At 44.3% G+C, this 24,965-nt stretch overlaps 1 protein-coding gene across 1 annotated transcript in view; it reads left to right on the top strand.

Annotated features, from left to right (window-relative positions):
- LOC138568944 (high choriolytic enzyme 2-like) overlaps positions 1–24,158 on the top strand; it is a 66,510-nt gene extending 42,352 nt beyond the window's left edge. Inside the window, exons 6-12 of the mRNA XM_069646704.1 lie at positions 10,000–10,178; positions 12,340–12,424; positions 14,515–14,642; positions 15,921–16,379; positions 19,043–19,152; positions 19,678–19,897; positions 24,054–24,158. Coding sequence (XP_069502805.1) covers positions 10,000–10,178; positions 12,340–12,424; positions 14,515–14,642; positions 15,921–16,379; positions 19,043–19,152; positions 19,678–19,897; positions 24,054–24,058 — 1,186 coding nt within the window. The 3' untranslated portion in view covers positions 24,059–24,158. The remainder of the gene's footprint in view (positions 1–9,999; positions 10,179–12,339; positions 12,425–14,514; positions 14,643–15,920; positions 16,380–19,042; positions 19,153–19,677; positions 19,898–24,053) is intronic.
- The last annotated feature ends 807 nt before the right edge of the window (positions 24,159–24,965 follow it).

Here is a 24,965-nt window from a genome sequence, read left to right as displayed (position 1 = left end):
TACTTATCAGAGTCTTAGAGTTCATGTTCAATGCTTCGTGTGGTTCAACGTGTTCGAGTTACCAGTGTCACTGCGGTTTCGGAATATATGATTCTCATTTTTACCCTGCACTTTTGGCTGCACAGAGTGTTCGTTTGCTTGGTTTTGTCTCTTTCTGTGCATAAAGGAAAAGTTCAGTGTGGACACGATTTTCACAAACGGGCTCTTTTCTTTTCTTCTCTGCTCATGCGTCCTTCTTCCTCGCCATAGATCTTGTCTGTACGTGCTGAGGTCCTTCCCTGTTGTCTGTGGATTCCTCGGAGGTGGATGCAGTAGAAGTGCTCTCTCCTATAAACGGTTTGATGTCGTTTAGGAAGATCCAGGCTCTTCTGCCCTCGAGCTTGACGGCCGACGCGGTGCAGTCCTCTATGATGAAAGGGCCATTAAACCTTGGCTCGTCCCATTTTTTCCTTGTAAAATTCCGTACAATGACGCTGTCGCCAGGGAAGACAAGGGGCGCACGAAGGCTGTGAGCTGCGCCTGTATCAGCACTGTCTGTTGTGGTTTGTGCTGTGCTGTTCCCTTTACGCCGTCGCTGCAGCTGACAGTGGCGCTGGATGTGAGACAGTCAAGGTAATCCTTCATCTCCGCTCCCAGAACCTCCCTAGCAGGCTGGGCATCACATCTAGCCCTGTCTCGGGGGGTAAGAGGGGTCCTCATCCTTCTACCAGTAACAATTTTGTGCGGCGTAAGATAATGGTCGGAGCCTGGTTGGTTCCGAAGAGCATACAATGCCAGTGGTAGACAGTGTAACCATCCCTTCTTTAATGTGAGCTTCAACTTGGCTATTCTCTCTTTTAACAGGCCGTTGAGCCGCTCACAAATCCCATTTCCCTCTGGTAATACGCCGACGAGAACTTGTGCTTTATACCAAGCAACAAGCTAATCTGCTCAAACACTGTGTTTACAAAATGGGGCCCATTATCTGATCTCATTACCTCGCATACCCCCCACCTAGGGAATACTTCCCTCACCAGAAACTTTGCAGCACAGGCTGCATCAGGGTGTGTACAGGGACCTGCTTCTATTCATCTTGAGAAAGGACACAACACAACAATTAAATACCTGTACCTATTACACACCTGAATCATATCGACATAATCGATATGTAGGTGCTGGAACGGTTCATTAGGTGTGGGAATGCTTCCTCTTACTACTTTTAATGTGTGCCCAGAGGTGAATTGCTGACAAATTATGCAGTTTACCATAAAAAATGCAACATGCTCCACTAAATTCGGCGTGAACCAGTCTTCTGTGAGCGTTGCAGCAAGATTTTCTTTTGGCATGTGTAATGGGTAGTGGAGCTGTTCTAACGCTACCTTTGGAAGGGTGACAGGCATTACTGGTTTACCAGTGCTGTCTTGCCTCCACAATCTGTCAGAGGGGTTTAAAGAACATCCTTGACGCTTCCATACATTTTCCTCCTCCTGAGGTGCCTCCCCTTGGAGCTCCATTAACTGAGTCTACCACATATTGCTATAGGCTTCTGATGTGGCTCGCGCTACCATCATTCGTTCATGGGTACGTGCCACCTCGATGTCCATGATTGTTTCATTCTTGGATGCCATGCGCTTGGCTTCCGTGTCCGCTTCATGGTTTCCACGTGACACGAAATCTGTCCCCTTGGTGTGAGCGGCGCATTTCACGACCACTATGCACACTGGGAGCTGTAGTGCTTTTATCAGCCTATCCAGTAAGGCTGCATGTTGCACTGGCGTGCCGACTGCTTGGAGGTAACCCCTCCTTTTCTATCGTGCTAAGCCTGCGTGCACGGTGGAAGTCACATAGGCGGAATCACTGTACACCGTCACTTCCTGATCCGCGTGATTTTCGATGGCGAGTATCAGTGCCACCAGTTCTGCAGCTTGGGCTGAATAGTGAGAGGGTATTCGCGCACTGACGAGTACCTGAAACTCTCCATTCGCCAGGTGTTTCACCACGGCTACGCCTGTATACCTTTGTCCGTCTTCTTGGTCGATTCTAGAAGACCCGTCAATGAAGACGACCTCCCCACTTGGCAGGGCATTTTCCTTTACCCTTGGGATTTCATCGTAGAATTCTTCATAGTTTGCACAGTCATGGACTGGTTCACCCTCGGTTACTGGTTCTATTATGAACGTTGCAGGGTTCACCGTTTTACATCAAACTATTTTGATTGATGGATTAGAGATGATCACCTCATAGGTGGATGCTCTCTATGATGTCAATGTGCCTTTTGGCTTCTCCAATATGGCAAACAGTGAGTGCTCGACATACAATGTCATGGAGCACCCCATCACAATGGAAGACACCTTCTCGATGGCAAACGCGGCGGCGGCCAGATTTTGTTCGCATGGGAAGTCGCCCCTCATAACTGGGTCCAGACTCCTGCTGTAATACGCTAGAGGTTTGCACTCCAGCGATGTTCGTTGGGCAAGTAATGCCGTCATAAAATTGCCATCGGTATGTGAGAACAGATAGAATTCTTCTATATAATTAGGGATGCCGAGAACCGGGGCCTTACAAATTGCCCCTTTGAGTTCTGAAAAACTCTTTTCCATTGCCTCAGTCCACTCAATTTCTTCCTTTGTCGCTTGGGCCTTCTTCAGGGCCTGAAGCAAGGGCTTGGTGTACGAGCTGTAGTCAAAGACCCAGGCTCGGACATAATTGCACAGGCCTAAAAAGCTTTGCATTTGCTTGATGTATACATCTACTGCATTTTCTCCTGCCAAACTGTACACATGTTCCTTCATCGTCACACTGTAATTATGTAATGTAATGTATAATTATGTAATGTAAAGTATAAGCATCCTGTAACCAAGCTTTGAATCACCTTGCTGCTCATGCGCCCTCATACCCTCGGGTCTGGTGCGCAATACAAATGAATAAACTAAACTAAACTAAACTTGATTGTGCGTGGCTTGGCCGTGTTCATGATGGCTTCAGCCCTTTCTGGGGTTATCTTTTTCCCTTCATGAGAGATTAGTTGCCCTATGTACAGCACTTCCCGCTGACAGTATTGCAACTTTTTTTTATCAACTTTGTACCCCTTCTCTGCTAATATCGTTAGTAGCTGGACAGAGTCACTCGTGCATTGCTCCTCAGTGGTGCTGCAGATCAGAATGTCATCTACATACTGCAAAACAACACTATCTACCGCAATATTGCTTAGGTCCATTTGCAGGACTCTGTTAAAAATGGATGGGGACTCACAATACCCCTGTGGCAGCCTCATGCTTTTCAGGCGCATTTGCCTGAACGTAAACAATGTCAAGTCTTGCGAGTCACGGTGCAACGGAATTGAGAAAAATGCATTTTTCAAATCGATCACCGTGAAATATTTTGCCTCAGTGGGTATGTTGCACAAAACTGTAGACGGGTTAGGGACTAGAGGGAACTCGGCTTTGACAATGTCATTTAATGCCCTTAAATCCTGGATTAAACGCCAAGACCCGCCCTTCGATTTCTTGACGGGATAGATCACTGTGTTACAGGGTGATTCTGACGTCACTAGGATGCCCTGTTCCATCATGGCGTAAATTGTCTTCACGATCCCCTCATCCGCTTCTCTGGACATGGGATATTGTCACACTCTTGGTAGGATCGCTCCTGGCTTTATTTTGATTTTCACCTCTCCCGCCCCCTTCAGGAGTCCTACGTCATAAGGCCCTGTTGTCCATACTGCGACAGGCACCTGGGCCATGTCCTCCTCAAAGTATTCTGGACATACCATCGCCAACATCATTCTCTGTGGCACTTCTCGTTTGATCATTTTGACCCAGAATATGAGACTTACTTCCACTCTTGTCTCTTCTAAGTCAGGGTGTTCTTCGAACAGATCGTCATCCGTGACGTCAGTCACTCGATACCCTTCTTCAATGGCGATAATAGCGCACCATTGCCTTCCTTCATCATCATATCCTTCTACCAGGACCACCTTCCCCTTTACTGCAGCAGATTGTATTTCAAAGGGAAATATGTGTCCCTCCTCCTCATGCATGGGTATTCTTGGTCTAAATAGAAATTCGTCAGGGGTTCTCGTAGGTTTTTCTGCAAGGCCTGGCAATCCAGCCATAAATACTCGTACGCCATATGCAAAAATCTCTGGCTCCAGCGGTATAGCTCTCATGGCTGCACGTCCAGAGTATGCTCTGATCATTTTGCACACATTAGAATAGTGCATTCCTGGCGTGGAGCACACTATACCATCCTCAGTAAACAAGATTGTCATATTCAACTTTGTCATCAAATCTCGACCCATAATGTTTACTGGGGGCTGACGTGAGTACAATAAGGGCACCTTCATTTCACGCTCTCCCACTGAGACTGGGAGTGTGTCTGTAAAGGGAACTCTGCTATGAGCTCCAGTGAAACTCTGAGTATCTATAGCCTCGCCGGACAGGGAAAACGTGCCTTCTCGTATGCACGAACGCGTCGCACCCGTGTCAACTAAGAAGGAATATTCTTTACCCCCTATGGTGACATTCACCCTGGGTTCCTTATTAGGGTCTGGTGTCACCGATAGGATAGAGCACATCAGAGTTTCCCATGAGCTGTCCTATTTTATGTATAGGTTTGGCCCACTGTAAGTTTGTGGAATACCCCCATTCCCGGGGTTGGTTCCACCTCCATTGTTCATTCCTTGTGGCACCGGCCGTGGTGCCTGGTGGGGCTGCCCCTGTTGCAAGTTCCCCATGTTTGAGGGTTGAAACCCTAGTGCACCTTGCTGCAAGCTTGCTGCCTGCTGCTGCACTATGTGGCCCGGCGCACTGCCTTGTTGTGGGGCGGCAGGCTGATTCACCATACCTGCTACCATTCCTTGGCCATTTTGCCACATGCCTTGGTTTCTGCACATGCGCGCCACATGTCCTGTCATTCTGCACAGCCAGCATACTGGTGGTGGTCGGACCATCTGCCCATCCGGCATGGCTTGACCGCTCATCTGTTCATTCTGAAATCCGCCTTGGTTATTTTGAAAACCTCCCTGATTACCATGTAAACCTCCGTGGCCACCATGCCATCCTCTTCCTCTAAATCCTCGGGTAATATCCCGTATTCGCTTGGTAATTTGCTTGCTGCGTGCTGGGCTCGCCTGGGCTGGTCAACATGGCTCCCTCGAGAGTATACTTAGAGAGCTTCTTTTGTACCAGCTTCGCTTCTTCCCCCTTACGGGTTGTTTCCTTTTTTCGGTTCTTTTCTTGTAACAATCTGCAGTAGTGTGCAATTGTCAGTTGAATTTCGGCCCACGGTTTGGCTTCGATCCCTACCAATTTCTTGAGCTGTTTTTGCACTGGTTCAGGCAACCCTTGGTACAGTATGTGGTAAAAGACAGGGATGGACTTTGACCAAGACTCATGCGTTTCGAGCACCCACGCGTCTTGAACATTTTGGATATAAATCAACGGATCCTCTGACTCTTTCATTTTCCGAGTCATTATAGCTCCCATGCTGATGTGTCTGGGTATAGCGTTCGCAGCGCTTTCCACACTGCTGCTCTACAATTATTAAACGGTGCTCCGTCATGGGTAGTGTTAGTTATCGTTACCCCTGGATACCCAGCCCGTTTCCACACATCGTCAGCCCTTTCACCAAGTATGGCGATGAGGAGGCCCTTGATGTTCCCTATAGCTAGGGTGACTCCCCCGGTCATCTTTTCTAACTCGTGTATCCATTTCCCAGCCCCCGATGTCAGCATTGGAAGCTTATTTTTTAAGTTTTCTCGGTCCATGTGTGGCCATGGAATGTTTTGTGGCCTCACTCCCCCTTTTTCTAGCAGCTGGTATTGAAAGGCACAATCTTCCTTTTCTTTTCCCCCACTCCTCCCGTGTACTGGCGGGGCAGTATTACCACCTTGCCGTCTACCCAGCAACGCCCTTAATCTGCCTGTATAGGTGGATGCTGGCTCCCCCATCTGATCGCGACGTGTTCCCTCACGTTTGCCATGTGCCTTGGTAGGCTTCGATGGTTCAGATTCACTGGCGTCGGACCATCGTACCCCTTGGCCTCGAGGGAGCGGCTTTTCACATCGCCTCCCTTCCTCCTGTGCCTCATCCTCTGTATCCCCACCGGAGTCAGACTCTGAACATTCACAGTTTACACAACTTCTTGCATCATTTTCGTTCAGTCCAATTTCTAGTCTATCTAGGGACAGTCCTCTACTCCCACTACTTCGAGTAACATCCTCAGTGTCATATAGCTGAGTGCTCCCTAAGCGCTCATCTTCCTTTTCCCCTTGGGAAATTAGTTCCAGCCCCATTTCATAATAGATTTTATCAATCATTTCCCCGATGCTTCTGGTATTGAAGTCGTCAATATTTATCCTGCTTGTACTTGGTACCGCATTGCTTGCAGGAAAGAATTCTTCTATGTCTTCCCATTCTACTGTAGGATTGGGTTTAATGACTACCCACTCCAAATACTCAAGATCTCGTGCCCTTTGTCTGCGTTTTCGTTCCAATTCCTCGTCTATCTCCTTTCACTCTTTCGCTTCTTCTCTAGCCTTACCTACTTCTCTCATTCGTTCATTTCTACATTCCTTTGCCCTTCTACTCTCCTCGTCTTCCCGCTTTTTCACCTTCCTTTCGTGCACTCTCCTTTCTTCCTCCAACTTCAATATGTTCAGCCTGTATTTTTCATAGGCTGCATACTGTGTGCTACTGAGCAGTATTCCTTGCTCTTCGCGATATAGTTGTTCTCGCCTTAATCTATCCTTCTTTCTCGTCCTTTCATCCCTTGCTTCTTTCTCCTTTCTTTGCTCTTCGTCGTGCCTTCCTCTCATCCGCACATCATTACTTCCCTTTCCATCTAGCTTTAATAGTATCTGTGCTCCCATCCATTCGTCTTTCGCGAATGCTGTTTCATCACTTCCTTTCTGCTTCTTTCCCTCTCTCTTTATCGAGAGGTGCACTAGCCTGTGCCCGATCCTTACTACTATCGCCGCGCCTCTCCTTGTCCCTTGGGACTGTGGAGGCCAAATCAATTCCTGCTCCTGTTCTTTAGTTTCATCACTACTACATGTAGGTGACTCATATGCAGGGTTACTGTACCCTGTGGCTTCTTTGAGTTCTCGTAACGGGTAAAGACCCTCTGATTTGCTTCCCTCAATGACTGGTTCTGGCGGGTCTGGTGGCGCGGTAGGCGTCTCACCCCCCTCTGTGCATACATTTAATATCCAGTCTGCAGCTGGTTCTTCTTCCTTCGTTTGCTCAAACATCTTCCAAAGCTCGAGAACAGCAAGGATGCAGCCTATGAAAAATACAGGCTGAACATATTGAAGTTGTCCACGGGGAGCTTCTCGGCCTACTCAGCCGGAATGGCGAAAGGACTCGTGATGTAACCGAAGGCCCAGAGTTACTTCGTGCTGTCGGTCTAAGGGTGTCTTATAACTATATTAATCGATTATCAATAATCGATGGCCGAAACTATCCTCTGCTACCAAGTGTTCACGAGGAGAGGAAATTACTGACGGGCCCATTGGTCAGTACTCAACCCCCGAGAACTTGTAATACTGGATAGCTGCACCGTGTGAGGACAGGGTGCAGGATTGACATACTCCAGCACATCTCAAAAATCAGGACTCAGTAAGTTGGCAAAGGGAAGTCGGTTTAATGATACATACATCAGCATATGGAAATCAGCAGCATTGCGAACACCTGTCTCGCTCCAACTTCCTCTAACTTTAGTTCAACAGCCTTTTTTATAGGCTAAACTCGTCATCATTGACGTCTAATTCTATAAAAAATCATCACGCAATATAATTGGTTGGGAAAGGTAACTTCAGTATAGGTGTTATAGCTGTATATGACAATAGAGCATGCAGATTGGTTAACTCTTATCTGGTGGGCGTCTACGCCCATCCCTCTACATCACACGGGGTGGACGTCACTATAAGTACAACGTCCTATTGGTTACAGTGTCTATAGGACCCTAGATTACATGGTCCATTGTGATTGGGCAAGTTACACCCCTAACCATAAATCTCCACTTTAATTAGCAGCAAGCAGGCTGGACACCCAGGTGCCTAGTGTCCCAAAATTCACCCTGCCTCTCTTCCATCAATCAGTGGTTTTAGGGCGATGTTTCAATTAGTTGGCTAAGGAAGACCTCGAAACTGTAGTCTCTTATCAGGAAAAGTGATGGTACCCCTTGGTTCTGGGTGAAATCGACGGTGGTACATCTTCGCGCCTGGCTGGTCACGTGTTAGTTCCCTTTGAATCTGCTTCAGCTTCCAGCTTTTCGTGTATTTAATTCTCCATGTAGCTCCACCACCTGCCCGGGCCTCCTTATCTTGACCTTCACAGGGCAGGCTGGTATGCTCTGAAGTTTCGATTCTCCTTAGCTGAAGCTCGCCCCCTCTCTTGGGTTGACCTCGATTTCCCAAGCTTGAGCCGTCCTTTGTTGAGTTTCGATTCCGCTCTTTCCCCTGGCTTGGGCATGGATATGAAACCCGACCAGTTAGGCCTTGGCCGCCTGGGCGTACGTCTGCTTTTACAAAATGGAGTTGCATGTGTACATAGTGCCTTATTGAGGTAGATATATGGTTGGCGCTTGTCGCTCTATCCTCTACTAAGCATTGCAAGCAGTATCGATTTCTTAGCATCTTGCGTTTCAAGCCTGTTTACACACGTTTAACGGGTTCGATTCTTCCATCTTGGTTCTTTCACTATGACGTTACTTACGTTTTAATATTGTGTTGTCCTTCGTGTCTCTTGCACCTGTTTTCGTGGATACACGCATTCGCGTGTTGCCTTTCCTTATGCGTTAGTCTGTCCAGGCCCTCTTCTCATCATCGTTTGCCTTCCATTAGGGCTCTTTGTGTCTCCTCATGGACAGTCTGTAAATACTCATCGTTTCGTATCAGCGGCTGGTATGGTTGTCTGATTGGGTACCGTGCTGCCCAGAGCTGTCTGCTTATTGGCATTTCAACAGGTACTGATCTTCTAATGTACACAGGGCAGAGGCCCAATGCGGCTCTCTGTTGGTTCGGTTGCTCCTCATACCTCACATACCTTGGCGAGTATTTTACTGGCAACTCGCACTGGGGGGCAGGGGTGCAGGCCATATCTGGGACCTCCTCTACACTTGCGTGGAGGCAGAGGGAAAGGACACTTGTGGTGATGGATTAATTGAAGAAAAGGCTATAGTTCTTCTGTGGGTGCAGGAACAAAGCTCTCTCGTGTTACTTATTTGTAGAAAGGTAAGTCTCCACTGCTTCTGTGGGTGCAGGAAAGACTCCCCCTTGTGCGTGTTTATGAAGGAAGATTTTGTGCTTTTGTAGGACCAAGATGGAAAGTCTCTTGTCGTGATTGGGTGGATGACGATAGAGTTATAATGCTTCTGTCAGTGTGAGAAGTAAGGTCTCCAGTTGTGCTTGGGTGGATAAAGGATAGACACTAGTGCTTCTGTGGGTGTAGGAAGGAATGCCTATTGTGGTGATTGGGTGGATGAAGGAAGGACACTAGTTCTTCTGTAGGTGTAGGAACCAATTCTTGTTGTGGTTGTCTGTTGGATGAAGGGAGGACACTGGTGCTTCTGTAGGTGTAGGAAGGAAGGCCTCTTGTGATACCCATGTGGATGATGGAGGAACTCTAGTGATTCAGTGGGTATGTGCAGCAAAGTGTCTAAAGGGTACGTGGGTAGGTGAAGGAAGAGGGCATGTGCTCCTGTGTTTGCAGAAAAATGCAGCCCGACTGCTCCCCTGAGTAGAGACTGGCAAGGTTACACCGCTCCTCTGGATGAAGGAAGGACAACAATGAAGGAATCTTGTGCCCCTTACACTGAGTATATGTTATGTATTGTATCAGCCCTTGCAAAGTGCTTCTATCACCAGAGGCCGTGGCTTCTTGGTGTGAAAGATCCATTGCATGTTAAACAAAGTCCTGTGAGAGGTGGATACAAGTAAACACATGTTTGTGACTGTACGTGTGTTTGCCCAGAAGAAATGTGACCTATGTCATTGAACCTCTCTTTTTCTTCTCCTAGGTGCTGGTCACCGATAGGCCGCACTGGAAACCAGCAGTTTGTCTCCATCAGTAAACCACGCTGTGTTTCGAGAGGTGTCATATCTCATGAACTGATGCACGTTCTCGGCTTCAACCATGAGCACGTCCGAAAGGACCGAGACACCTACGTGTCAGTGCAGTGGAACAACATTTTAAATGGTAGGTTCTTTTGTGCTTCTCACTTTTTGGTTGTTGCATATTTTCCATTTATATGTTGTCAAATGTCATCATATCTGATTGTTAAAGTTTTGCTAGTTCTGACATTTTTGCGTTATGAATTGAACGAACTCCAAAGCACACTGTGTGTTGAAATTTCAGCATATGAAAAAGAGCAAACGCTTGCAATGGCTTGGCAAAGACTCACCAAAGGGGACATTACCCCAAGTTACCAAGTGAGCCTGAACTTTTGGGTCTAACCCAAACTCCCATCCTCCTCCTCTTTTACAGTCAGAAATGAACAGTTTATTTATGTAACCCTCCAAAATATTTAACCAGTTCAAGCATAAAAAGTAAGATTGCCATGAGCCTACAATGCAACCTTTGCCGGTTGAGTTAGGGGTCCACCATAGCCATCGTAGGGGTGATTATTATTGTCTGCCAATTGGATTAACACAATCTCATAATATCTGGGATGCAGTCTTAGTTTCTAGTGATAATTGCTTCCAGATTCGAGTATCGACCTCGTTTGGAAAAGATAACCGCCATTGCAAGCACTTGGGGGATCATTGAAGAAGGCGAGCAGAAGTACCCCTGCCATGAATAGGAACACTTGAGTAAGTGGACGAGACTGCCACTCAATCTGTGACCTGCACAAGCTTGGCACCATGTTCAAAGGAGGCTACAGCTCCATCTGACACCTGAATGGGTCCATGCCTTGTTCAGAGGAGACACACACTCCAGCTGCCACTCCCGGAGATCATCCGTCATCAAAGAGAGAGAGAATAAATGCATCTCCCAAGTCTATGGTACCAAGTGTGTTCCTAGAGGAGAATACTGCTCAATCGTGAACTGTCTGAGCCCCTGCACCCCATCCGTTGATTTCATAGGACCGCATTCCGAGCAGACAGTCACGCCACCATAGCCCAATCAGAAGAGAAGACTCCCTCCTACTGCTTCCCCTGTCTGAAAATGTCACATTGTATGGCTATTTTCACAGTTCCCATTTGTGAGATTGTACACAGGTCGGAGCCATTACTTCAAATCCATGTCATACCCGAACGTACATACCTGGTCCAATTGGCAAACAGATTTAGCTAGAAAGAATGGAGGATGAGACATTTACATGTACATTTTGAGCCCCCTTTTTTAACAATAGGAAAATTCAAACCAAAGCAAATTAACAGATGTTATGTTTGCATCATGAAATCTGTGAAGGCTAATCTGTCTACTATACCACAAAGCACTGGGAATGATAATCAGGAGTAAGAGCTATATCTTCATGAAACAGGTTTTGAGGTTTTCGGTTGGTTTGATTCCTCTCTTTTCCAGACTCAGCTGAATTGGTCATTGTATAATAATTAGTGGTTAGCGGGCTGGGCATTTCCTGTTGTATAATATTCTAGTTGAAGAGTTGATGGTTGCTTGTTCATCAGGGAAATCCCAGACATCGTACACATCAGCCTAAGAACATTGCTTGCTGCTGTGAACTATTCACCACCAATATAACACCCATTTCTCAGATGCTTCTGGAGGTACACCAAACTTCACATGCCCAAGGTAGGGCATCCCTTGCAGGAGTTAATTACCTCTGAATTTAATACTTTTGTCCAACCAGAGTGTCAGAGTATCTTGCCTTGGAAGTATGACTCTCACGTTAACCTGGCTGATGGCAGGGTCCTAAAATCTACTGGGAATCCTGACATTTGAGCAGAAGATTTGTTCAACAAGTGTCACATTGTAAATTATGTGTTTCTTTTGTATACTTTTGTCATTAGGTATTGATGGTTGCTGATATGTATGACTGGTATGCTCGAGTACAATTGACATATTAGGTTTATGTATGATTGTTCCATTTTATTATGTCAATAGTGGGTAGTGCATTTTTTTTTTTTTTTACTTTGTTTCTAATATAATTATATGATTTATTTTTCATCTTTATAACTAAAAGAAATAAAGTATGTGCTGAACTAATATGACCCAGAACATTTTTCTTGTTTCCTCTCCCGTTAACCTAACCACAGTCATATAAACTGGATACACTATCATGCCAGCATATGTGATCAATGGTGGATATCTGATTTGGTGGCCAGCCACAGCATATGCTTTTTGGTGAAACAAAGGTCTGTTTTTATAGTCATTTACAAATTCAATGTTCTTTCAGATTATGAGTCCAACTTTGAAATCACTGACACCAACAACATTAAATATTCTTCTTATGACTACGGCTCTATTCTGCACTACGGAAAGTAAGTACAACGTGGCTGAGAACTTTGGCTCTCTATGGATGTTGATTGTTTCTAGCCAACCAGATGCTTACAAGAGTAGCAGGTTTTTTGTTCATAAGTAAATCAGCAAGAACATACAACTCAACACCCGTCAGGCACGCCCACCTTTCAGGACAAGTGCAGCGCAGGCCCGCAAATTGAAGCCAGCAACACAAAGACCTTTTAACACTGGGAGTCAATTGGCTGCATTTAATTTTTTTACTTAATATTTATGAAATGGAAGACAAAATTAATCTGACAAACAAAACATAAATAATTATTAACAAATATTCAAAGAACTAGTGTAAAAAGGAGCTCCTTGATAAAAATTCTTCAAAAATATGCCAAAAAGAATAAAAACATTGCCTTTGTGTGTTGATTACAGTTCCCTTTCCCTTGTCCAAAAACAAAAGGTTTTTACCCTCTGCTATCCATTTGTTCGTTCTGCCTTCAAATACGATTTTGATCTTTGAGTCGTCCGGTCTACATACTCATCCCAGCTCAGCGCCAGGGCGAGAGGCCAGAAGTCACTTTGGCCAGACATCACTAATCACCATCCCACCCCAATCAGAGAGTCAAATCAACCATAGTAAAATTATTGAGAAGATCTATGAGAGGTGAGAAAATTCTGTCAGAAAAATCCCTCTGCCGGCGAACCACTACTTCTACTGGAAAAGAGTGCTTCCCATGAGTTCTGAACTCCTATATTATTACACTACCAGCAGCACAGTCTTGACCGTTGTCAGAATTTCTGAAATGAAAACCTTGGTCCCCTCGATAAAAAAATGTGTCCCATCTCTGTGCCACATTCCTTCCCCCTGATGAGACTGTACAAACACCACAGTCCTCCCTCCTCAAAAACTATAGAGTCCATTCCACCATACAGAACCACCCTTATTCTACACCACAGAACAGAAAGGTTAGGATCAACTAGAAAGCAAGCAAGCAGTCAAAAGACCCACAGGAGTAGCCAACTACACTAAAGGAGCTGCTTGTGACCAGGCTATGGAAGAGGAGCATCTGCATATGGCAGTCAGCAAGGAAGCAGAAAAACCACAAAGAGCATCAAAATTAGCTGCTGGAGTTCTGTGCACCCTCATCCAGACACTCCATCTGATTGCGATTTTCCGCACGCTTCAAAAAAACCACATTTGTGATGAACAATTTCAGAAATACCACACAGAAAGATGTGAAATTAAATATTTTACCCATTTGGACTCATTTTAATGCATCAGAAAGGAAATCAATGTCAATTGCTGATATCTGTTGCCCATACAGCTAGTGGTTAAATGGAGAGTCGCCCTCTGTGAGATCTTGTTTTCAACCTGGAGACACAGTAAGGACATCAGCAATGGACTTCAGTGATTTCAGTAGATAACTTACTATTTTTACTAAGCATAACTACTGCTCAGGTTACACACGTTTAGTGCATGATTTCCTTTTTCTTACCTTAAAATTGTGAACTCAATACCTCTGTATCCTGAAGGTCTGCAGATAAGTACCAGACAACAATGTAGCACACCAACAATGCACCGTGATGCACTCTGAATATCACTGAGCAAAACAATTGGCGCCCTAAGTGCACAAAACAATAATGAATAGCACTCAGAACAACAAATGGAAGCCTGTTCATCAACACTTACTTAGAACTCACAAGAAGGTGTTCTTACCCAGGCCAGCACACACACACACACACACACACACACACACGCTCATGCTAGAAGTGCAGGCTTGCATATATACAAAAAACAAGCCACCCATAGTGTGCCAACAATATAAAAGGTCTACGCTGGCTGACAGCTGTCACATCCCATACAACAGGCTTAATGCTGTCTGAGGTCCTTCACTCAATTCACAAAGGCAATTTGCAATGTGCATTAATCAGCTGCACAATCTGCACAGCTGCACACCGCCTCCATGCTCTTCCAGGTGATCTTGTTTTACATGGGTTACCTACTGCATGTTCCTTTTGCGTTAAGCACCCTTCTAAAGATGACAGATTTAGAAAACTAAGGCATTTCCTGCCAATTTTCGTTGACCTTCATGTGTTTTTCACTTTGTGTATTTACCAGGACAGCATATTCAAAGGATGGCATTGCCCAGACTCTCATCCCTATTCCTGACAGCAGTGTCAACATTGGTCACACAACTGCAATGAGCAAAACAGATATCCAGAAGATCAACCTGCTATATCGATGCGGTAGGTCCAGTGGATCACAATGCCCTCATAGTTTTATCAGTGAGCGAACCGAGTGCACCAGCTTAGTCCAGATTGAAAGCAGGGGGAGGGGCACCACTCGTTAGTTCCATTTGAAATGTTCTAGTGGACAGCTGGATCCCCTTTCAAGAGTTGGCATGGAACTCTAACTGGTGATACCCAGCCACTAGGTCGAGCTTTGAGACTGTGGAAGCAGAGGGCTTCCACAGATGTGGATGACATGTGCGGGGCCTTAGCAGGGTATAATGAGCCTCTGGCACTTGCTGGTAGAAGTCAAGCCATCTTGTGAGTCCTTTGGGCTAAAAGATGCAGGACCTATTTTCAAAGTGTGAAATGAAATTGGCTTGGAAGAGAACATGACCTCTGAAAGCATGAGGTCAAAATTGTCAGTCTTATGTGCGTGCATGGTGGATCCTAAGAAGGAGAAAACATTGTAAGGTCCGCCCTTATTTAAAATTTAGTCACGTCAGTGTCCGAGGCGCATACTCCAGACCATGTGTAGTGCTTTGGTACCTCAGCATATTTTCTACCATTGTATCTGCCACCCTCTGCATGCCCCCCTTGGGATTCTGAGATAGTCTCATGGGTAACCTGTCATCTCTCAAGTTTTCCCATCCTGATGTGAGTAGCCCATGCAGTTTACATTCTTGCACCTTTTATTTCCTAAAATAAAGGCTACAAGTACAAGCATGCAAACAAAAACTACGAGTGGATGAACTACACAACACTGCCAGGGGATAGATAGTGACATGGCTTTCCATCGCTGCACTCTCATCAGTGCATTTGCTTCTTTTTTTGCTTTTTTTCAAGGATCAAGTGTTATACAGGTTATCAAGAGTAAGGGGACATGAATTAAAAAAGGGGTATATTGAATTGGGCTTCTCCCGCTCCTTTAAAAAAAAAAAAGCAAATACCCTAATGTAAGTACCCTGATGGACAGGCATATAGGTGGAGTGCAGCAATGTAAAGACATGGAATCCACTCACTATTTTAGAATTCTCTAAACAGCCTCGGCCTTTGCATAACACTTCCAAATTATTCGTCTGATATATTGATTTTCCTGTAATTATATCACGTTTCATGTGGTTACAGGTGCAACTTTCCATGCAGTGACTTGGAACTTGTAATCGAGCAAGAGCTATGTTATTATTGAATTACTACGGTTCCACTTTTGATGGACTTCTAACCACATTGAGGGCTTTTAAATAAAAGTAGTATATATCGTAAGTACTTATTTGCCATTATTTGATTTTCGGACAGATCGATACATACAGTTGCCCACCACCGCTCAGACCACCAGCACTAGAACACCAAGCACAACTTCGACCACTGCTAAAACCACCATCACTACCACACCAAGGACAACGACCACCACAGCTCAGATTACCAACTTGAGAACACCAAGCCCAACATCGACCACTGTTAAAACCACCATAACTACCACATCAAGGACGATGAAGATCACAGATGGGGCCAGTACCACACCAAAGAAGACCACTACCACTGCATCGACCACCATCACTACCACACCAAGTCCGACATCGACCACTGCTAAAACCACCATCTCTACTACACCAAGGACTGTGCCAACCACAGCTTGGACGAGTACCATACCAAAGATGACCACCACCACCATGACTCCAAAAACAACTACCACCAGTACCACCATACTCAGTACAACCACACCAGTGATCCCTACCACTACTTACAATGGCAAAGGTAGGTCTATACACTTATTGCTTGAACCTCCTGTTTCCTGATGCTTCTTCCAACACTGTAATGTACTTTTTGGGAACATTTTGTATGGCTTTTTCAGGCTTTGTTATTTTCCTGTTTATCACTTTAGGTGTGTTCCCCACTGAGCACTGCCTTTTGTATCACAGTTTTGTGTTTTTCATTTTTCTAACCCTATTTGTGTTGATATATCTATTATGAAGGGCCCATGTGGTATTCCTGCAGAAATGACGTATTCCAGTGTTGTTGTCATTGCTCTTGCGGCAGCTCTCAGTGTCCTGAATCTATGCTGAGGACAACTTCTAGTGTTGAGCCAATATTGCACGTGCTGCACTTATGTTATGATATGATTAGCCATTTATAATACACCTGTACACAAGTTTTTCTATGCGCGACAAGACAAGGAGGGAGGACAAAACAACGATTTTACTAGACCTTGTGTCATTCCGATCGCGCAATTTGCAGAGAGGAGGGAGGGGGAGAAGTGCAGGTAACTCAATGAGTGCTGACGGAAGGAGGCTGATAATTGCAGAGAGACAAAGGGTATTGTAGGGTTGCAGATACAGACCCTTAGTGTGCCATACCTGCTCCATGAGGACAGGGTAGCTCCTACTGCAGGATCACTTCAGGCAGGATAGCTTCGCGTGTGTGTCCCTGCAGAATCCACAGTTTAGGGGGAGCGGGTGCACAGAGAATTGAGTAAAGATGAGTTCAGAGGTGAGGTGATTTGTTTCAGTGAAGATGGTCAGGAGGGGCTCGATTACGGATGGTTCCAGGTAGCATGTTCCATAGACTGGCCCTCTGGATTACTTATTGTAAATCTACACTATGTCAGCGGGCTGGAGGAGCAGGGAACTGAAACAGTTTTCTATTAGATGAATGCACACATTGTCCGGAAAGGCAGTGTTGTGTTTTGTTTCTGAGGTATTTTGGGGTTCTCCGATGGGTCAATGTGTGCGTGAGTCAAAGGGCTCTGAAGATGATTGAAGCGTTGAGGGGAGTCTGAATAGTGACGGTGTGTTAGATTTTATTATTTTATTTGGCGTTGTCAAGTGCTAATAGCCAACTGATGTGGATTCGGAGCACTGACTGGCTATGTGGTAGTGCATTGGTGCACCTTACTGGGTTTCCGGTAAACCGTAGTCTGAAACATAGCCTACATTGCCTTCATAATGACGTAGTAATTACAACATACAATACAGTTCTGTGGCTGTCCAGTGATTATAGCTATCAGCTACATGCAGAAGCATTGTGTGGAGTTGGTAGGGCATAGTGTGTGTGGATAAATCTGTGGTGATTGTTGTGTGAGGGTTTGAAATGACACATGAGGCCAGTGAGTAGATAGGTAACACTGCGTTGATTGCAAGAGGTAGTGAGGTGCTTCGTGTGCTTGGCACCTGAACAATTGGTTGCAACATTTTGCCCTCCACCTTTCCCTTTCTCATTTTGCCCTCCACCTTCCCCTTTTTTCACTCATAACAGTAAATGAATGACACTTGAATAAGTAAAATGCTTATGGCTTACCTCCTACTGGTCCATTGGGCACAGTCCCATTGGAGGGTCGGACTTGATCTCCTGGCAGGTTTGCAAGATTGGGCTGTGGAGAGGGGGGCAGGATTAGACATCAGACAGGCAATGGTCAATTGGGGAGAGTCGGGTTATTTGTTAAAGAACATTAAAAAAAATCCTTCTCCTTTCATCAAGCATTGCTTCTGTGCTTGGCCATTGCAGACCCTACAATGCAGGTTAGATTCTGGTGGGACTCACGCCACCGGCAGAGATCTTAAGGATAGCTCTTGCCAAATGCGTGTCTACAGCCGTGGGATATTTGGGCAGAGTTTGGACCATTGTGATACATGTGCTAATAGAGCCAAACCCTACCTTTTCTGCCAGTTCTATCGAAGGTCACAGTAACCTGATTTGGACAAGGAGCCATTCTGGGAGGTAGGGTGGGGGTAAGTGTGGGCTTGCTCCACATGGAATTGCAAAGCATCCATGGGCACATAGCCCCGAGTTGCCTAGTTAAGCAAACAAAGGCATGCCATTTCACTCCTGAAGTTTAATATGAAGCAAAGGACAAGGTGGAAGGGACATTGAATAGCCCAAATAAGGACGAACTCTGAGGTAGCCAGGGAGCAGTCCATCAAGTACGTGCTTAGTATGCACGCTTTCATTTAGTCTCTAAAATGATTGGCCATGGGGTTTGCATCGCTTTTTTAATGTGCTCAGATGTAGCAGAAATGGTGCCTCGCAAATGGCTTCAGTAACGTATGACATGCGACCTATCTGTAGGACATTCTTCCAAAAAATCCCCTTAAAAGTGCCTCATAGACTCGTTTTGGTAAACACACTTTTGTTTAACTGGTGGATGTGTGTACATGTTCTGTAGCGGTTTCAGGTATTAAATAGCACTATGGACCACCGCAAGGACATTGGATCAAAGGTCCTGACTGGCCTCAACCAGGAACTTTGAATATGTTACATGAATGTGCCCAAAAGAGATGCCAATGCCCTGGCCTCGAGGGCCTATGGTTGCTGCATGGTAGTAGAGCATGTTAATTATACCTGTGAAGTCTGTCTGCTGCTGTCCAGTGATTTCAGCTGTCACTTAATAAGTATTAACCATTACTTCTGAAATGTCCTTGCAGCTTGTGGGGGAAAGTTGACGGCTCGATCTGGAGTACTTACGACACCAAACTACCCCGACCAGTACCAGCCATTGTCCTACTGCCTCTGGACGATCACGGCTACTAGAATGGTAAGATGGGTGCACTCTGTGATTGGGAGATATATGCAAAAATTCACTGGCTCCTAGGCATTTTCGATGAAATTACTGGAGACAGTGGTGATAGAGTCTGTTTCTGCCACTGTAATCATTTGATAACATAAATCTGTATTATATTCAAACACTTTTTTAGAGAAGTGGGTCTTCAATCTGCACCTTCCAGTCTTTTGGACTATGACTCCCATGACCCCTCGCCATTTAGTATGAGGGATGGGCCTGAGAGGAGTTGTAATGGGAAACATTGGTTGCTTTTGCAAAAGGGCTATATAAAAGCAGAATACATAAAGTTGACTACTTTCACTCTGAGGTTTGGTGGAACACACTGCACCACAGTGCACCCTTTGTGCATAAGCTTCCTGCTCCGAAGCTCCCCCTTAGTTTATACACACATTGCCGCCACAGAACCCCCCTGATTACCGAGGATGGAACGGTTGCATGCTGGGATCAAATTAGCATTTTTCTTGTGATTCCTAACAGTGCCCTGCTTTCTTCTCGTAGGTGAACATTACAATTCTCGATTTTGATATAGAAAGCAGTATTGGTTGCATATTTGACTACATGAAGTTTGACGACCTCGCTCCAATTCCGACATACACACCGAAAATCTGCGGCCATGTTGCACCAAACACATGGGTATCCTTTCATGGGTCTGTTCAAGTTATCTTTGTCAGTGACGCCACGGTGCAGATGAGAGGGTTCAAGCTACAGTATACGGCAGGTAAGAGAGAGAAAGTTCTGTGTGGCAGTGACATCATCAGGCATTCTTCTAGCGAAGCTAACCCTACATCGCAAACAACTATTACTAGACCTTCACTTGGGTGGCAACGCATTGCAATGTGAAACGAGTGTGGGCGAACATCACAGAAAATGCCGGCGCTCCTTCAGAGGAACCCTTGGAATGTGGACCAACACCTTCTAGATTTGGGATCTTGGCCGGAGTGTCCTAGCAAGACAAGGGAGAAATCAAGTTGTGAGCAAGGGGCAGCCATTTTGAGAGAATTTGATACAGCCAAGACAAACAATTGCAAAGCATTATTCCTAATTCTGCCCAACAACATTTCGTATAGACATGGGGAACATTGGGCATTTTTAGATAACATATTCATTTATTTTTGCTTTTATAAACCGCACTAAACCCATAGGCATCAAGGCGCTGGTTACATGAGTACAAACATTGCAACACATCACGACACATCATAACAGGGACAGCTTATTCGAAAACATGAAAGTGCGAAGAGTCTTAGTGAGGGGGTCAAGAAACTATTTCTATGAAGAGAGAGAGAGTTGGAGATCTCTACTTCTACAAAAAAAACGAGCAGCCATGTAGAGATTGCAAAAACTTCTGTCATGTTATGCAATTAGGACTTATGCTGCACACCAGTGCTATGTCTATGGTCTCCAAGAACTCTGGTGGATCTGAATCAGAATGCAGTGGGCTAGGTTAGTGGGGAGACAGGGAAAATACAAGATAGTGTTGCTGTTATCTTGATGAATGTAGACTGGAAGAACACTGAGCTCAGTGTGCAGGTCTTTTTCTAAGTGTCATGTGACAGAGGCACAGAGGCATTTGTTGTCCATTGGGGAATCTTGTGTGCCTGTAGTGCCAGGATGCATTGACTGGGGCTGTGATGTGTATATTGATTGTTGGGGTGTTCGACACAAAGAGAGGGGGAAGTGTCCCAAAAAGCAGTAATGGAAATGGACTGTAATCTAAGCAAAACCAATGGGGTCCATACTGCTATGAATTCAATTAAAAAATGTGTGTGTAAGCTATTTAATAGGTGTACCAAAAAGGTATCACTGAACCATTCAAATTAGGCTACTGTAGACTCAAAAAGCAATCAAGGTAGTCTCTAGCTAAAACCAGTAAACATGTTTATTTTGCAGTAAAGCAACGTAGACAAAGACATTTTTGCATGAATAATTGAAAAAATAAATAACTGATCTAGACAAAAACAAAGACAGAAATAGTAATCTTATTTCAAGAATTGAAAAATGAAACAGAAATTATACAAACTAAGTGGTGGCCTGAAACTGAGCCAGCACACTCGCGTATGGCGTGTATTATGACAATACACAGATTTCTAAATTGACAAAATTGAATTATTGAATATTCTTCATTTAACTGACAGGTCTGCCTACGTGTATTTGTCCAAAATAGATTAATGATAAGAAAACAACAAATTAAATAGACATCTTGACACGTTTCGGCAAAGAAGCCACCTGTCTGGCAAGTAATTCCAATACATGATTATAGTTGCCTTCCTCAGGGCGAAATAACACACAACAGCTGGACCCTGTGGGGCAAGGCGTCTGGATAATTGGGCCCGGGGTGACCCATAACAGTGCTACATCATCAAGGGAGGGGAATGCTTTGGAGAAAACTCTCTCTAAAGGAAAAATATAAAATTGAAAGTAAAATAGTCTGAAGTTTATTTTTAAACAAATATTTCAAAATTCGGTTGCTGTGGAGTTCCAGAACTACCTGTCATTCAAGGTTGCCTGAAAAATTGAAGTTTCCAGGAAAATCTATAGTATGCTGATATGGCGTTATTCAGCACGTTGCGGAATGAATCCTGAGTTCAAGGGTTAGCATCAGAAGTTAAACCTGCAGGGAATTTAATGCGTGTAAATATACTTTGACTGAATGTTAGGAGAGGACTTGAATACTCATTGCACCAGAATTTTTTTTTGTAACACCAGTGAAAAATAACAAGCGCCTTTGGGGTCAGCTAGTAGTCTGAAATAATGCTTGGAGCAGAGGGCAGAATGACTCGTGCCTTTCCGAACACGAGGAAAAGAACGCAATGAAGGCTGTCTCTTGCTGTGCAGAAAAAGAGACAAAAAGAAAAGAAGAAGGCAAAAAAATGTGATTTGAACGGCTGTGCCTGAAGGCAAATAAAACAGTATGTTTCAATACAGCTCGGATTTGAATCGAAGCTGAGAAAGAAAACGAAATGGGCACAAACGGGGGAGCAGTGAAACTCCTTGCCACTGTTGTGGCTGCCGGTTCGTGAGTTGCTGGATTAGTCCAACTTTTCAGAGAGCGCGAAGGCATAGGCAGACGAGTTACCGATGCACAGCCTGAAGGTTTGCTCAGTGAAGGAGGGCGGTGGCTGCAAAACCTTCTCCTATTGGGCTCCGTCAATAGGGAGTCAGGATAGGCTTACGGCTGACGATTGTTGGGGTGTAGCATTCTGTTTGAGGTCGGTTGTGCCTCGAAGTCACTGTGATTCACAGGTGTCACCTCATAAATCTACTATAAACAAATATTGTTCAGGTACCATGTGTGGGTGGCTTAGTTGGTATGTGTATGGTGTGTTTGAGTGTAGAGTTTGAGAATGTTAGTGCAGGGAGTTTAGCGGAGGACATCCCGGAGCATCCATCCAGTGTGGACATGACAGCGCCTCAGCAGGCTTGCCCCTTGGGTGATGTCTCAGTAGGGTTGCCCATTGGGGTAACCCATGGGTGACGACTCAGTAGGGTTGCCCCTTGGGTGACATCCCAGTAGGGTTACCCATTGGAGTAACCCTTGGGTGATGTCTCAGTAGGGTTGGCCCTTGGGTGAGGTCTCAGTTGGGTTGTCCTTTGGGTGACGTCTCAGTAGTGGTCCTGCTTGCCCCTAGAGAATACATCTAAGAGAAACATTTGCAAAGGTAGAATTAATCCACTGTATGCAAAAGGTTTTGCAACCGGCGAGCAGCAAAATACATTATGTAAGCCAGTCTGGCCTATGATTGTCAAACCACGATTCATTAATGGGATTTGTTTGCAGTGGCATAGTTTGCAGATTTGTCAAATTGTCTATTTAGTAAATGCAAGCATTTTTCTTTCTTAAAGAACCTGTTGCCAGCAATAATATATTGAAGAACAATACTTGTATACTCGTTTTTTGCTTATGTATCTTCCAAAAACATTATAAAAGTGTACATTCACTGTCTTAATAGTCATGCAATTGCCAGGGAATTCCCAGGCACGTCACCAAGAGATTTCCCCACTGAAGCCTGGCAAAAGCTCCCCGATATGAGCCCTGAACTGCCCAAAATATGAGCCATTAAAGTCGTAACATTGCTCTGTGAACCATTAATCCTCTTCATATGAGCCACAAATACAATAAGAGGCAAGAGTCCATGTGTAAATCATGAATGTTTTTAACTGCGATTTATGGATTTGCAGTGTCTGCCACATGGTTCTTGTGCTCTTTCCAACAGAAATCCAACTATTGCCAAGTAAAAGCAATAAAGCAATTGTGTCTACACTCCACCTCTCCCAATTAAATTATGTATACATGTTGCCTTTAGAAATCATCAATTTTGACTGTTAATTATTCATACTTTGGGACTTTCCTTCCATTCAATCTTTGATATTTCTAAAAATGGCCATAATGAGTAAAGCGGACTTGCTAAGGCCAACGTTCAGTGCAGAAAAGGAATACAGTAACAGCTTTGCTATCCAGCACTTAATTAACTGACACAACCGGCAGCGCATATTGTCAGTAACAGAACCGTTCTGGTTACAGAAAATGCTGGAAACCGAGCAAAAAGGCCAGGAAGCTTTGTTATCTAAACTTTTTACTTTGTGAACTATCTCTTTGCACCTGGGATAACCAGCTTTCGCTTATCTGGCGCATATACTTATCTGGCATGATTGAAGTCCCAATGATTCCAGATAACAAAGCTTTCTCTGCGCTGCCATGATACCAGAAAAACGTTGCTGCAACTTCATTTTTATGACTCACTGGAATGGATGTCACTCTCTGCACTGAATTAACACACTCTGACCATCATCAACTCTTGGTGAATCAATACGCATATTTTTTTTTATTTAGAAGGGTCACTTCACAACACTAACCAATTCTCCTTTTCCTACTCTAGAATGAAACACAAGGAGCAGTGCCTTATGGAACTAACCGGACGGTACCAAATGAGATTGGACGAAGAACTTTGCACAGGCATCAAGCTGCATTGCCTCCAAAGCACAATCAATGTTCATTTTATGGAATCGTTATACTTTCTTTGATTTCACATTTTTTACACAAGTATTGTCTTGTTATGCAGTGAAGTTTTGTTTAAAGATGTATTTAGTTTATTTATCATGAAAATTGATGTTTAATAAATCATGTGTTTATATAATATTGGGATTATATTTTGTGCTTCATGCCAGATAACTTCCATTTCTACGCACTGTAATAACAACTGTTGTTACCCAATGTAACACTACTCAATGCATTAACCTTGCAAGGATGAAGGGCTGAGTCGGTCCTGCTGGAATACGGACTTACAATGTGCAAGCAAGTCTTTTTTTTTTTTTTTTTTTTTATTTGTTCTTGGTTTGCACGAAACCTTTACAAAATATATTTATATGTTTTACAAACAGGTCAAATGCATTTTAAAGTTAAAATACACATAAAATGTACATATGACAGAGCACTTTCTTCATAGAAACAGTATTAAAAAAAAGAATCGAAATACAAAGTGCAATCAGTGCAAGAACTCTTCAATAGGAGACTATATACAATCTAATGCAAAAAGGTATGCTCAAAATACCAGCAGTGCAATGTATCCTCTACCTATATAGTTAAATCATGCATTTTCATGTCCACTCATACTTTTAGAGCATGTAAACGTTTAAAGATAAAAGAGCATATACGTTTTTATCACCATAGAGAATTTACACCTTAATACAGCATAAAATGGATACCATACATTTTAAATACAGTCCCACATCTACAATGCTGTTGCAATGATTTTTACAAGGTGTAGTCAACAATGAGAAAGCATGCAACA

Source organism: Ambystoma mexicanum, chromosome 2q (genome assembly GCF_040938575.1).
Source record: "Ambystoma mexicanum isolate Mex_15411 chromosome 2q, UKY_AmexF1_1, whole genome shotgun sequence".
In the NCBI taxonomy this organism is placed as follows: Eukaryota; Metazoa; Chordata; class Amphibia; order Caudata; family Ambystomatidae; genus Ambystoma; species Ambystoma mexicanum.
The sequence above is the reverse complement of the archived record's forward strand: the minus strand, read 5'-3'. Positions and strand labels throughout refer to the sequence as shown.